Source organism: Dendrobates tinctorius, unplaced genomic scaffold (assembly GCF_039654945.1).
Source record: "Dendrobates tinctorius isolate UK_male_01 unplaced genomic scaffold, ASM3965494v1 ptg000070l, whole genome shotgun sequence".
Taxonomy (NCBI): Eukaryota; Metazoa; Chordata; class Amphibia; order Anura; family Dendrobatidae; genus Dendrobates; species Dendrobates tinctorius.
The window spans coordinates 99,920,655-99,933,664 of NW_027361738.1; the positions used below are offsets into that span (position 1 = coordinate 99,920,655).

General features: G+C 44.9%; 1 protein-coding gene across 2 annotated transcripts in view; it reads right to left on the reverse strand.

The window, feature by feature from the left end:
- Positions 1-13,010, reverse strand: part of LOC141095857 (KAT8 regulatory NSL complex subunit 1-like) — a 74,657-nt gene that overhangs the window by 32,776 nt on the left and 28,871 nt on the right. For both annotated transcript variants that reach the window (XM_073582223.1, XM_073582222.1), the window contains exons 2-3: positions 12,252-12,396; positions 978-1,184 (exon numbers count right to left, since the gene is read on the reverse strand). In XM_073582223.1, coding sequence (XP_073438324.1) covers positions 978-1,184; positions 12,252-12,396 — 352 coding nt within the window. The remainder of the gene's footprint in view (positions 1-977; positions 1,185-12,251; positions 12,397-13,010) is intronic.

The window sequence follows — 13,010 nt, forward strand, 5'->3', positions numbered from 1 at the left end:
GAGGGACTGGGGAAGGAGCGACATGGGGGACCGCCATCTCTACTTCAACTGGGCACCCCTAAAAAGGGGGCCAAGGAAGGAGCCATGCCGGGAGTCTCGCTGGAGACCCACTTTTCTTCATCTGTTCCGACGAAAGGAAAAAAAGAAAAAAAGGTGTGCCTCCTTGCGACACTAAGCAAAAACTGGAGAAGGCTGATGCCGTCCAGGGGTGTATACTGCAGAGGAGGAGCCAAAGTTAAACTTTTTCAGATTATGCATAGTGTCGCCTCCTAGTGGACAGCAGCATAACACCCACGGTTCTGTGTCCCCCAATAAGGCGACAGAGTAAACAAAAACTGCTTCTTGAAACGAGACAAGAAAAACAAGTGCATAAATGAAGTCAAACAGGTATTTAATGGATTAAATTTTTAATTTTTGCTTACAAACACTATCTGCTCATTTTCATTTTTTAAAATGTATTTGCTAATTTTGATAAGGTGGACCATTAAACTGACAATGGGAGCGAGAATGGAGGACATTTTTACAGAGTGGGGGGGGGGGGACATTTTTACAGGAGGAGTCTCAGGGTGGAGGGACATTATTAAAGGACATGTCCAGAATCAGAGACTGCTAGTGGAGGCCAGGTCCAAAGTTTGCACCAGTGCCCATAGTACTCTCGTTGCGCCACCATCAGTTGCTATATCCATCTACCCCAGTAGTTCCCAAACTCGAGTCCTCGTGGACCCCAACAGGTCATGTTTTCAGGATTTGCATAGTGTTACACATGTGAGAATTCCTGATGCCTTGATGATACTTCCATCACCTGTGAAATACTAAAGAAATCCTGAAAACATGACCTGTTGGGGTCCGCGAGAACTGGAGTTTGGGAACCACTGATCTACCCCAATGTGGGGCATTATGCAGCCAGTCATACACTGAATATTCATTTTCGTACACAAATTATCTTAAACTTCCCGTCAGTGATCCAAAGCACTAACCTGTTTGTCTGAAATTTGCGTGGTGGGGGTGGGAGTGCCAGACGAGGCTTCACATAGACTGTCCCCAGATGGGGCTTTTCTGACAGATGGGGAACATGAGGAAAAAGGCAACCGGCTGCCTCTGGTATTCAGCCCTGCTGAAGGTCCTGACGGCTGGTGTGGCGTTGTGTCTTCACTCTGCGGAGAGTCCCCGAGCAAAACACTTCCCTGGAACAACATAACATTGCGTCAAACAACCAGCCATCATTTCATTGTAATGCATGTAACCGGGCTGTCATCTACAGCAGGACAAAGCGGTGATGATTATACAGAGCAGAACGTCACTGCACCTTATTCTTAGCCTTCGTTACCAAGACAGTGCACGTTACAAAAAATAAAATAATCCCACGTCATCGATTTCTAGCAGATTTTGAGGTTCACTCTGCATCACCATTCATTACAGAATATTCCCTATACTTTGTTTCCGCCAAAACCACAATCGATGATGCATGAGTAGAAGATACAAGAGAGCAGACATGGCCCTCGGAAGGAAAATCATGAAAGAAAAAAAAAAAAAAAAAAAAAAAAAAGAAGGAGACGTTGACAGAAAGTAACTAGCAATGCACAGCAACTTTCTTCTTTCCTGAATAGGTTTAGGTGTGTTGTCCATTAATATATCAACCACATTTACATGAATTCATTTCTTATACCCAATTCTCATGTTGTATGAGTTGTATCCAATCCCAGTGTAAATTTCTAGCCAGGAAACAGGACATCACATAATATGTAACTTATTAATTGTTTTTATTTATCTCATCTAGCTTTTTGCTTTATTTTACCAAAAACATTTTGGTTTAATACAAACAAATCTTACAGACTGTCAGATACAGAATAGCAAATAAAACCTCAAATTTCCAGATTTTCAGGACTCCCTCCCAAGCAGACCATCCTCCCCCCTCCCACAACTTTACCCACCTGATTTTGCATTTGACTATCATCCCTCCTTGATGTACAAATAACAAGTATCATGAACGCCACAACCAATAAACTACCTTCTATCCGGTCTATTCTGATGTAATCAGGGCTGTGGAGTCGGTAAGCCAAACCTGTGACTCCGACTCCTCGATCTCCCTCACACCGGCTCCGACACCCACATACGAGTACCGTACATACTCGTGTAGAAGCCGAGATTTTCAGCCCATTTTTGGGGGCTGAAAGTCCCCCTCTCGGCTTATACACGAGTCATATACCGGTGGGGGGGGGGAAAATCGGCGGGGGAGGGGGAGCGGGGGGTGTCAGATCATACTCACCCTTCTCTGCAGCTCCCCTGCTTTTTACATGTTGTCGGCGCTGCTCTCTTCCTGCTTCAGCTGTCAAATGGTACCCGCTCATTAAATATGCGCATATTTAATGAGCGGGTGCCACGTGACCGCTGAACCAGGAAGAGAGCAGTGCCGACAACATGGAACAAGCAGGGGAGCTGAAGAGACAAGCGTCAGGACCCGGTGAGTATGAACGGGGGGGAGCTATCGCTCTCTGCCTACACAGTCACTGCAGAGCGCAACGCTGATGAGCAGGGGGCAGCGACTGAGGTGACTATACAGGTTTGTTTTTTTTTGTAAGTGAGGCAGCGGCAGCAGCAGCATGATGGGGCCACTCACTGTGCAGCATAACTGGGGCCACTCACTGTGCACCCTCGGCTTATACACGAGTCAATAAGTTTCCCCAGTTTTTGTGGCAAAATTAGGGGGGGTCGGCTTATACTCGGGTCGGCTTATACTCGAGTATATACGGTATATTGCTTATTTTTAAGTGAAAAATTTATTGTAGGGCAAAGTGAACATCAGACATTTAATCATTTTTAGGATACAATAATCAGGATATTTAGATAGATCATAATATATATTTATTGGAATACAACTTTAGAACACAAAAAACTAAAGTTGTAAATATGTAATACACTAGGTAATATCGATTATATATACATAGATATCTATCACTAGGTAATAAACTATTTAAGTGGCAAAAAACAGTTTTCAACAAAAACATACTAAATAACATTTGTGCAGTCTATGAATTTGTTCTAAGAAATAGAATTGCCTCCATCAGATCCTCCTTCATAGATGACCTCACATCTGACCTAATAATTTTAAGGCCAGAGAACAACCTCCCTACAGTAACTTGGGTTGGAGGCAACATCTCTAGCAATTTCCAGGTATAAAGGAATTGCCTCATGCACAGTTTTGATGAACGGTTGAATTTTTCTTTGAGATTAAGTGAAACATTTTGCTGAAATATGGTCAATCTGCTGCTATAGGAGACGGAGTGAAATCTTTTTCCTTGCGGCAACGCTTTGCCTGCTCCATGTCATCCAAATACTTGTCAAAGTCATACTCATCTGATGAGGATGAAGATATGGCAGCAGTAGCACTGTCAGGACCCAAGTCCTCTTGTGCCTGGCAGTCCTCCTGTAGGCCACTCTTCCTAACTGCTCCCTCAGTCAGAGCTTCTTTTCCTTTAGTAAGCTGTTGATCATCAACCAGTATACGATGACTTGGGTCCACATAAACAGCTGCCAAAATTTTTTTATTTTCCAATAGCTGTGTCTCTCTCCGTTTCATTGAAGCAGAAATGCTATTTTGCCTGTCCCAAAGAGGAGATTTAATCGCAGATGGCAAGTTCTTCCACTCCCTTATGAAAATGCCAGGAGTTAAATCTTCAGCTTGTAATTTTTTAGTCACGGTAAATGGGTGATTAAGCAATTCCTTCAATTCAGCCACCTGTGTCCATTGACCTTCATTTAGGGTCACCTACAGGTTCGCCATATCTATAAGAAACGGTTTCAGTTCAAGCAATCGCTCAATCATTAAATAAGTGCTGCCCCACCGAGTGGGCTTGATCGACAATTGCCCCTTTCCCAGCACGTCTCTTCAAGATGGAATCAATTTTAGGGGTTCTGGCGGCAATAGCCAATTTCTTCACTTTTCCAATCAGATTTCCAGCATGTCCCTCTTGCAGACTCTCTCTTATTGCCAGCTGCACCGTGTGCACAACACAGCGCATGTGATGCATAGGAAAGTGTTTTGAAGCAGCTTCAACAAGATCATCTATTTCTACAGTATAATTTTGCTGTTCTGTTGTAATATCTGTTTGTTCCTCAGTTACATGAACAGCACTGTGGCCTTCCATCTCAAACATACTGAATCCTAAATTTTCTTCTAGCTGTTGTTCATTACTCTCATCAGTGTAATTGTACTTATGTGTGAAGCATTGTCCATTGCAATAGCAAGAACCTGTTCTTTTTTTGAGTTCGTAATCTTGCAGAACTTTTTCCACTAAGGCCTGGAGAAACTGGCTGCTGTGATGAGCTTTAGTATCTTTTACTGCCAGTGTCTTGGTAACAATTTCTTTGTTGTCACAAACATCGAACATTGATGGCAAAATAGTTCACTCTGTGAGGTGTGCAGGCATCCTGTGTAAGAAACATGAAGCGTCTTTTGAGAGTCTTTTTAAGATCTTCCTTTTGTTTAAGGGCTTCTTCTATCACTAATTTTCTAATACTTTCTCTTTCCAGAGAAACACCAATGGACAGATTGATAGAAAAGATTTCTAATCTGCTTTTGCTATTGAAAACATTATCTATGAGCTCAAAAACCTTTCAGGTGATGCAGTTTTTTAAAAAGCTGATCACCTTTTGCAGCCGAAACCCATATCCTCAAAAATCGCAGCAAAAACGCTGTGTGTGAATGTAGCATTAGATCAGGAAAAGAACAGCCATTTATTGGACATTTCATAACTTTCCCAAATTCCTATGAAAAAATATTCAGCACATTCTGCATTGAACTACTGTACCCAATTTATTATATATTTTAGGAGTCGGTCCATTTTATACCGACTCCACAGCTCTGGTTGTAATTAAGGAACAAGCGGCTTATTAAATATGTCTCTAGTCAACTCATCCATCACCACCACCCTTGATCATTTAATGCAACCTCCCTCACTTTCCCAAATTAAGTCATGTTCCCACTTTTTATATAGACCCATTTTCCACTAAAATAGTACTGTTTAGACCTCCCACAACCTTTTCTATTAGGGAGGCATTATTTGCCAACCAAAGCCTATAATCTTTCTAGTCTGATATAGAATCTGGACTATTGGAAATTGTATAGGAGGCGAGCCCCTAACCACACACCCTGTATAGGAGGCGAGCCCCTAACCACACACCCTGTATAGGAGGCGAGCCCCTAACCACACACCCTGTATAGGAGGCGAGCCCCTAACCTCACACCCTGTATAGGAGGCAAGCCCCTAACCTCACACCCTGTATAGGAGGCAAGCCCCTAACCTCACACCCTGTATAGGAGGCAAGCCCCTAACCTCACACCCTGTATAGGAGGCAAGCCCCTAACCTCACACCCTGTATAGGAGGCAAGCCCCTAACCTCACACCCTGTATAGGAGGCAAGCCCCTAACCTCACACCCTGTATAGGAGGCAAGCCCCTAACCTCACACCCTGTATAGGAGGCAAGCCCCTAACCTCACACCCTGTATAGGAGGCAAGCCCCTAACCTCACACCCTGTATAGGAGGCAAGCCCCTAACCTCACACCCTGTATAGGAGGCAAGCCCCTAACCTCACACCCTGTATAGGAGGCAAGCCCCTAACCTCACACCCTGTATAGGAGGCAAGCCCCTAACCTCACACCCTGTATAGGAGGCAAGCCCCTAACCTCACACCCTGTATAGGAGGCAAGCCCCTAACCTCACACCCTGTATAGGAGGCAAGCCCCTAACCTCACACCCTGTATAGGAGGCAAGCCCCTAACCTCACACCCTGTATAGGAGGCAAGCCCCTAACCTCACACCCTGTATAGGAGGCAAGCCCCTAACCTCACACCCTGTATAGGAGGCAAGCCCCTAACCTCACACCCTGTATAGGAGGCAAGCCCCTAACCTCACACCCTGTATAGGAGGCAAGCCCCTAACCTCACACCCTGTATAGGAGGCAAGCCCCTAACCTCACACCCTGTATAGGAGGCAAGCCCCTAACCTCACACCCTGTATAGGAGGCAAGCCCCTAACCTCACACCCTGTATAGGAGGCAAGCCCCTAACCTCACACCCTGTATAGGAGGCAAGCCCCTAACCTCACACCCTGTATAGGAGGCAAGCCCCTAACCTCACACCCTGTATAGGAGGCAAGCCCCTAACCTCACACCCTGTATAGGAGGCAAGCCCCTAACCTCACACCCTGTATAGGAGGCAAGCCCCTAACCTCACACCCTGTATAGGAGGCAAGCCCCTAACCTCACACCCTGTATAGGAGGCAAGCCCCTAACCTCACACACTGTATAGGAGGCGAGCCCCTAACCTCACACACTGTATAGGAGGCGAGCCCCTAACCTCACACACTGTATAGGAGGCGAGCCCCTAACCTCACACTGTGTATAGGAGGCAAACCCCATCCCTCACACCCTGTTTAGGATTCAAACTCTTAACCTCCCCCCACATACCCTGGGAGCTAGAGAAATAGCAGTATTAACCTCTGAGATCAGCTACCAACATCTTCCCACAGCCGAGCAAGATGAGTATAGGACCAGAACATATGGACTAAATCTGTCCCTTCCTCCCCCACACTGTGGACCCCGATCTGCCCTAATGCCCATTCTATTTAGTATTCGAGCAGTTCTATAGGCAGATGCGAATAAGAAACAACATCTTTGGGTCGTATTCATAGATACTTTTCCCTGTGACTGCTGGATATCCTCCCACTCCTCCTGAGTGATTGAGCCCACATCCCTCTCCCATTTAGGTTTAATTGTAGCCACAGGATCTCCCAAAATCTTTTAACAGAATTATACATCAGAGATAAGACCGCTCACATTCTTTGCAGTTATTACAATGTCCAGTAATCCACTAAAATAAATGGTCAAATCTGAGACACCTGAGCCTTAACATGGTAAATATTTGAAAATTTCAGAGCTATCGGAATACTTTTCTTTAACCCCTTAAGCCCCAAGGGTGGTTTGCACGTTCATGACCGGGCCAATTTTTACAATTCTGACCACTGTCCCTTTATGAGAGAATAACTCTGAAACGCTTCCATGGATCCCGGTGATTCTGACACTGTTTTCTCGTTACATATTGTACTTCACGTTAGTGGTAAAATTTCATTCAAATAACTTTCGTTTATTTGTGAAAAAAAACGGAAATTTGGCGAAAATGTTCGCAATTTTCCAAATTTGAATTTTTATGCCCTTAAATCACAGAGATACGGCACACAAAAAAACTTAACAACATTTCCCACATGTTTACTTTACATCAGCACAATTTTGGAACCAATTTTTTTTTGTTAGGACGTTATAAGGATTAAAAATTGACCAGCGATTTCTCATTTTTGCAACACCATTTTATTTTTACGGACCACATCACATTTGAAGCCACTTTGAGGGGTCTATATGATAGAAAATACCCAAAAGTGACACCATTCTAAAAACTGCACCCCTTAAGGTGCTCAAAACCACATTCAAGAAGTTAACCTTTTAGGTGCGTCACAGGAATTTTTTGAATATTTAAAAAAATGAACATTTAACTTCACAAAAAAAAAAAACTTCAGGTTCAATTTTTTTTTATTTTACCAAGGGTAACAGGAAGAATTGGACTGCAAAAGTTATTGTGCAGTTTGTCCTGAGTACGCTGATACCTGATATGTGGGGGAACCAGTGTTTCGGTGCATGGCAGAGCTCAGAAAGGAAGGAGCGCCGTTTGACTTTTTCAATGCAAAATTAGCTGGAATTCAGATCGGACGCCATGTCGCATTTGGAGAGCCCCTGATCTACCTAAACAGTGGAAACCCCCCACAAGTGACACCATTTTGGAAACTAGACCCCCCAAGGAACTTCTCTAGATATGTGGTGAGAACTTTGAACCCACAAGGGCTTCACAGAAGTTTATAACGTACAGCCGTACAATTAAAAAATATTTTTTCCACAAAAATTCTTTTCACCCCCAATTTTTATTTTTCAAGGGTAACAGGACCCTAAAAGTTATTGTGCAATTTGTCCCGAGTATGCTGATACCCCATATGTGGGTGTAAATGACAATTTGGGCGCATGGCAGAGCTCGGAAGGGAAGCAGCACCATTTGACGTTTTTGGCTGGAATTGAGATCGGACACCATGTCGCGTTTGGAAAGCCCCCGATGTACCAAAACAGTAGAAACCCCCCACAGAGGACACCATTTTGGAAACTAGACCCCCCCAAGGAACTTATCTAGATGTGTGGTGAGCACTTTGAACCCCCCAGTGTTTCACAGAAGTTTGTAACGCCTGGGCGTGAAAATAAAAAAAAATCATTTTTTTTTCCACAACAATGATATTTTTGCCCCCAATTTTTTATCTTCCTAAGGGTAACAGGAGAAATTGGACCCCAAAAGTTGTTTTGCAATTTGTCCTGAGTATGCCGATACCCTATATGTGGGGGTAAAACACTGTTTGGGCGCATGGCAGAGCTTGGAAGGGAAGGAGCACCATTTGACTTTTTCAACGCAGAATTGGCTGGAATTGAGATCAGATGCCATGTTGCATTTGGAGAGCCCCTGATGTGCCCAAACAGTGGAAATCCCCTGGGCTGCGAAGAAATGCCGGCGGAGCCGCCGCCCCTGCACCGGAGCACAGCCTGCTGCCACCACCGCACCGCAGAGCGCCGCCCGCTGCCACCACCGCACCGCCCCGCCCGCTGCCACAAGCCAGAAGGTTAGTACCGTGTATTGCGACCATAAGACGCACACCCCACTTTCCCCCAAAATTTTGGGGGAAAAAAAGTGCGTCTTATGGTCGGAAAAATACGGTACATTGTCCCAGGTGGGACATCACTGACCTGTGATCAGCGATCTGTCACAGGCACTGCTTCAGACTTCCTCATGCCTGCGCTTTGTAGGCAGTGAGGAAGCCAGCTCCCTACAGGCCCCCGAAGGTCCTCGTCGCCATCTTGGATCCGGGGGCCTGTAGGGAAAGAGCCCCCCGCAGCAGCGCTGCACATTGCACTGCCGTGGGGGGCTCAGGGAAGCACGGAGGGAGCCCCCTCCCTGCCGATGCTTCCCTTTAACCCCCGGTACACCGTGATCGTGTTTGATCGCGGTGTACAAGGGGTTAACGAGTCAGGGGCAGTCTGTGACCGCCCTTGACCCTGTGCCAGGTGTCAGCTGTGATAATCAGCTGACACCCGGCCGCGATCAGCGGCGCTCACCACGTGAGCGCCGATGATCGCTATGACGTACTATCCCGTCACTGGGAATTAAGTCCCAGGGCACAAGGACGGGATAGTACGTCTGATGGCAGAAAGGGGTTAAATATGTTGAGTGAGCAGAAGTGCCCTTCCACATAATTGGTGTAGAAATTTCAATCCCTTATTTCTCCATGTCCCAAAATCCTCCACCCTCTAATTCATTCAAATCTAGTACTCACCCATTTTCAACCATTTCTTACAGGAGCACAAAATTTTGTTAGTTGGAAAACCTCTCGAATCGCCCTTGAAATTATTAATCTCTAGGATATCTATGAAGTTTTCACCGCCCAGAAATGCTAATACTGAAACCCTGCACCCTCTGTGCCATCTAGTGCCCAGACTCTAAAATGATGAAATTGAGATGCTAATAAGGTGTGCGGCAGAGCCAATCCCATTTTTAGGCAGCTGTAACCTTTCCAGCTTTATCCTAGGCACCCCCCTTTATTCCAAACCAGGTGCCTAAAAATATTGTGCATCTTCCTAAACCAGTATTTAGGAATCCAATCAGGTGATTTATGTAGTACATATAAAATGCTAGGTATAAGGCATATTTTCACAAGATTTGTTCTCCCCAAGAAAGATACTTTTTGCGTCACTTAATACTTAAATAGTTAAAATTTAGGAAGCGCAACCAATCTTTTGTGGGAGTCTTTCCGCTTTTATTTTGAATGGCGTTAATGGCGCCATCACTATAAAAAAAAAAAAAAAAAAAAGATAATAAAATTTGGCCATAAAGTAGAAGTAAAATAGGCAGTGTTATAGCCGCAACTGCCAGCTCCTAACTCCTCCGCCTCCAGCCCTCTGGGACAATTGACTCGTGTATAAGCAAAGGGGGGCGTTTTCAGCACAAAAAGAAAAGTGCTGAAAAACTCGGCTTAAACATGAGAATGTATGGTACTACTTCCTGTAATGCAGTACGTACAATATCCAAAAGTACACGGCTTTTATCACGAAAAAAAAAAAAACTGTGCGACAACCGCTGCTCAGCCAACACCAGAGGCCTCAATCATTTTCCCAGGCTGGAAGTTCTGGATGAATTAATGGTTGTACCACACTGCAGTTCTCAAACACACAACACATGGTGCACCAATTTGTAGGAAACAGTTCATGGCCACGTATGTCCACCGCAAGGTCACATTTCTATGTAAACATATAGCCACATGAATGGCGGACCTGCACTGCGGCTTTCACCTTATGGACAGAAATTCATTAAAATGAACCAAAAAGTCACAAGGACCAAATATTAAAATTGTCTTACTGAATACAGGAAAGGTACATATCTTTGCACCGTGTTAGCCAGTAGATATTTATGGACAACTGTTTATCACTCTCCCATAATGACAGTTCTGTGCTGTGTCGTGGATAAATAAGATTCTTCAGATTTTAAATTAGTCTATATGCCTGATGAAGAGACCTGCATTGTCTCACTGAAGACACTTATGGTAAATCAACAGATCCTAACTCTGGGCCCTGCACCTTTAGTTCCCCCGCTAGGTCCAGCATACAACCAGCTAGTGGAAAGGTTGTCGTAACATGACTTCTATATGACTTATGGCTACAGAATAGCAAATGCTGTTGGTGGTATGAGAAACTCCCATAAAAATGAATGGAGAGATGGAAAAACACACACTGCCACCTTTCCACTCACTGTGAACACCGGCAATACTGGTTATCAAGGGACTCCTCTTTTAGAGATACATGTGGATCCCACACCCAAGGAACATTTATAGCATAACTAGTGTGCCACAAAAGTCTCGTTAGAAGACACCTTTAGTTCTCTGTTTAAAAAAAAAAAAACATAGAAAGGCAAGGCTCAAACTACTGCCGACCGATTATTGAACAGCACCCATAAAATATCCAGTCTCACACTTAAGTTTTGTGCATTCACTGGCGACATTACTCAGGCTAAGGATTGGGAACAAGTGTTCTTATGAAGACTCATTTGCATCGGCTCATGTATGTAGCACTTTGTCGTATGGATAAAGAACATCTAGTGCATTGATAAGACAGGTCCATACAAAGCGACTTTACTTTCTGGCTGGTAGATGGGGGTCCCCATATGGACATCCCACACAACAGGCAGTCACACCTTCTGTGGGACTCTGTCACCAGTCTGTTGACTCCTTGGCTACAGTAGGATAATATCCATGTCCAGCTTTAATCAGAGCCTAAACTGTAGAGATCCTCCCTTGCATCCCTGGATGACTTCATTTCACCTAGTGACTGCATTATGAAAGAGGCCCACCTGTGTATGAAAAGCTCATGTAGATTGGTCAAGTGTCCAGGAGAAACTGTGCACATTACATAAATGATTAGCCAACAAAGGAATCATCCACCCAGCAGCATAAAGGCCCAACAGGTATTAGAAATACATGGCTGATGCAATACACCTGACAACCTGAAGACAAGTGTGACACTACTGTAGAACAAAGAACCAACCGTTTTCCAATTCTCTACTTCTCTTTAAAGGGAACCTGTCAGCAGTTTTGGTCACTAAGATACGGCCGCTGCCTTTCAGGGCTTATCTACAGCATTCTATAATGCTGTAGATAAGCCCCCAGTCCGACCTGCAAAATACGAAAACTAAGTTTTATTATACTCACCTGGGTGGGGGTTGGTCCGGTCCGATGGGTTTCGCAGTGCCTCTGACCTTTCCCGGTGCCTGCGAACTGCAGTACACTGCTTTGCCCTCAACACAGCAGAGAAGTACGCCTGCGCAGGAGCGCGATGCCGGGAGTGGTGAAGCAAGCAAGATGGGGAGGCGCCGGACCTGGATCTGCGACACCCATCGGACCAGAGCGCCCCGCGGGTGAGTATAAATAAAACTTATTTTTATCTTGCAGGTCGGATCGGGAGCCAAAACAGCTGGCAGGTTCCCTTTAAGTGAAGGAGATATTTTACGATACCCGCAGATAATTTTTCGTCTTTGCAGACAGGTTGGCTTTTTATCTGATGTCGTATTATAGTTTGATAACTCACAGCAGGTCACATTTTTATAACGCATGTCATTACCTTCGTACATCGAATTTGCTTGTAGATCTCCGTCTGTTGCCTTATCCGAAACTCTAGGTCGGAAACCTGAGCTTGTAACCATGTCCACCGGCAGATAATAGCTGCCCGCTCCATCGCCCACCTCCACTCTGCCCGACGAGGAGACCTGCAGAGAAGAGTCAGGTTAGACTATGTTTAGGAGTCTAGCTGCTGCATAAACACAGCAGGAACAAGCAGGTCACAACATAAAACTGAGGCAGAGATTGTGTTACATAAATGTTCATTTATGAAGTGTTTCATCCCAATATACGGCAGTTTAGATCCAGTCTAGAAAACCCAAGAGATCCCCCAAAGTCACGACTGCCACTTTGAAGTGTCATTAACTTTGTAGAACAAGGCACAGAAGTCACAGCGGTTCAGGAAAGTTATACACCAGAGCGGTGCAAAGGGTGAAATTACAGCACGAAGCTCAACCGTTCTATTTCCTGGAAGGAGCGATGAAAACAGAGGATACGGTATAACCTGCACAAGTCACAGCGATGGACCTCAGCATTGCCAGGATGAATCCTGGCACATTACTCCATTATTACTGATCACAACTCTGGACCTGGTGAGATCTGTCTGCTCACCAATACATAAAGTAAGCATTGAGAGAAAAACCACCCGCAGCTCCAATCATCCTTAATGTGACCTCCGCAGAGTCCAAGGGTGGACAAAGGTGCCCCTATTCTGGTGACCAGTGAGGGTCTCAGAAGTGGGTTATCGAGAGAGAGATTGTCC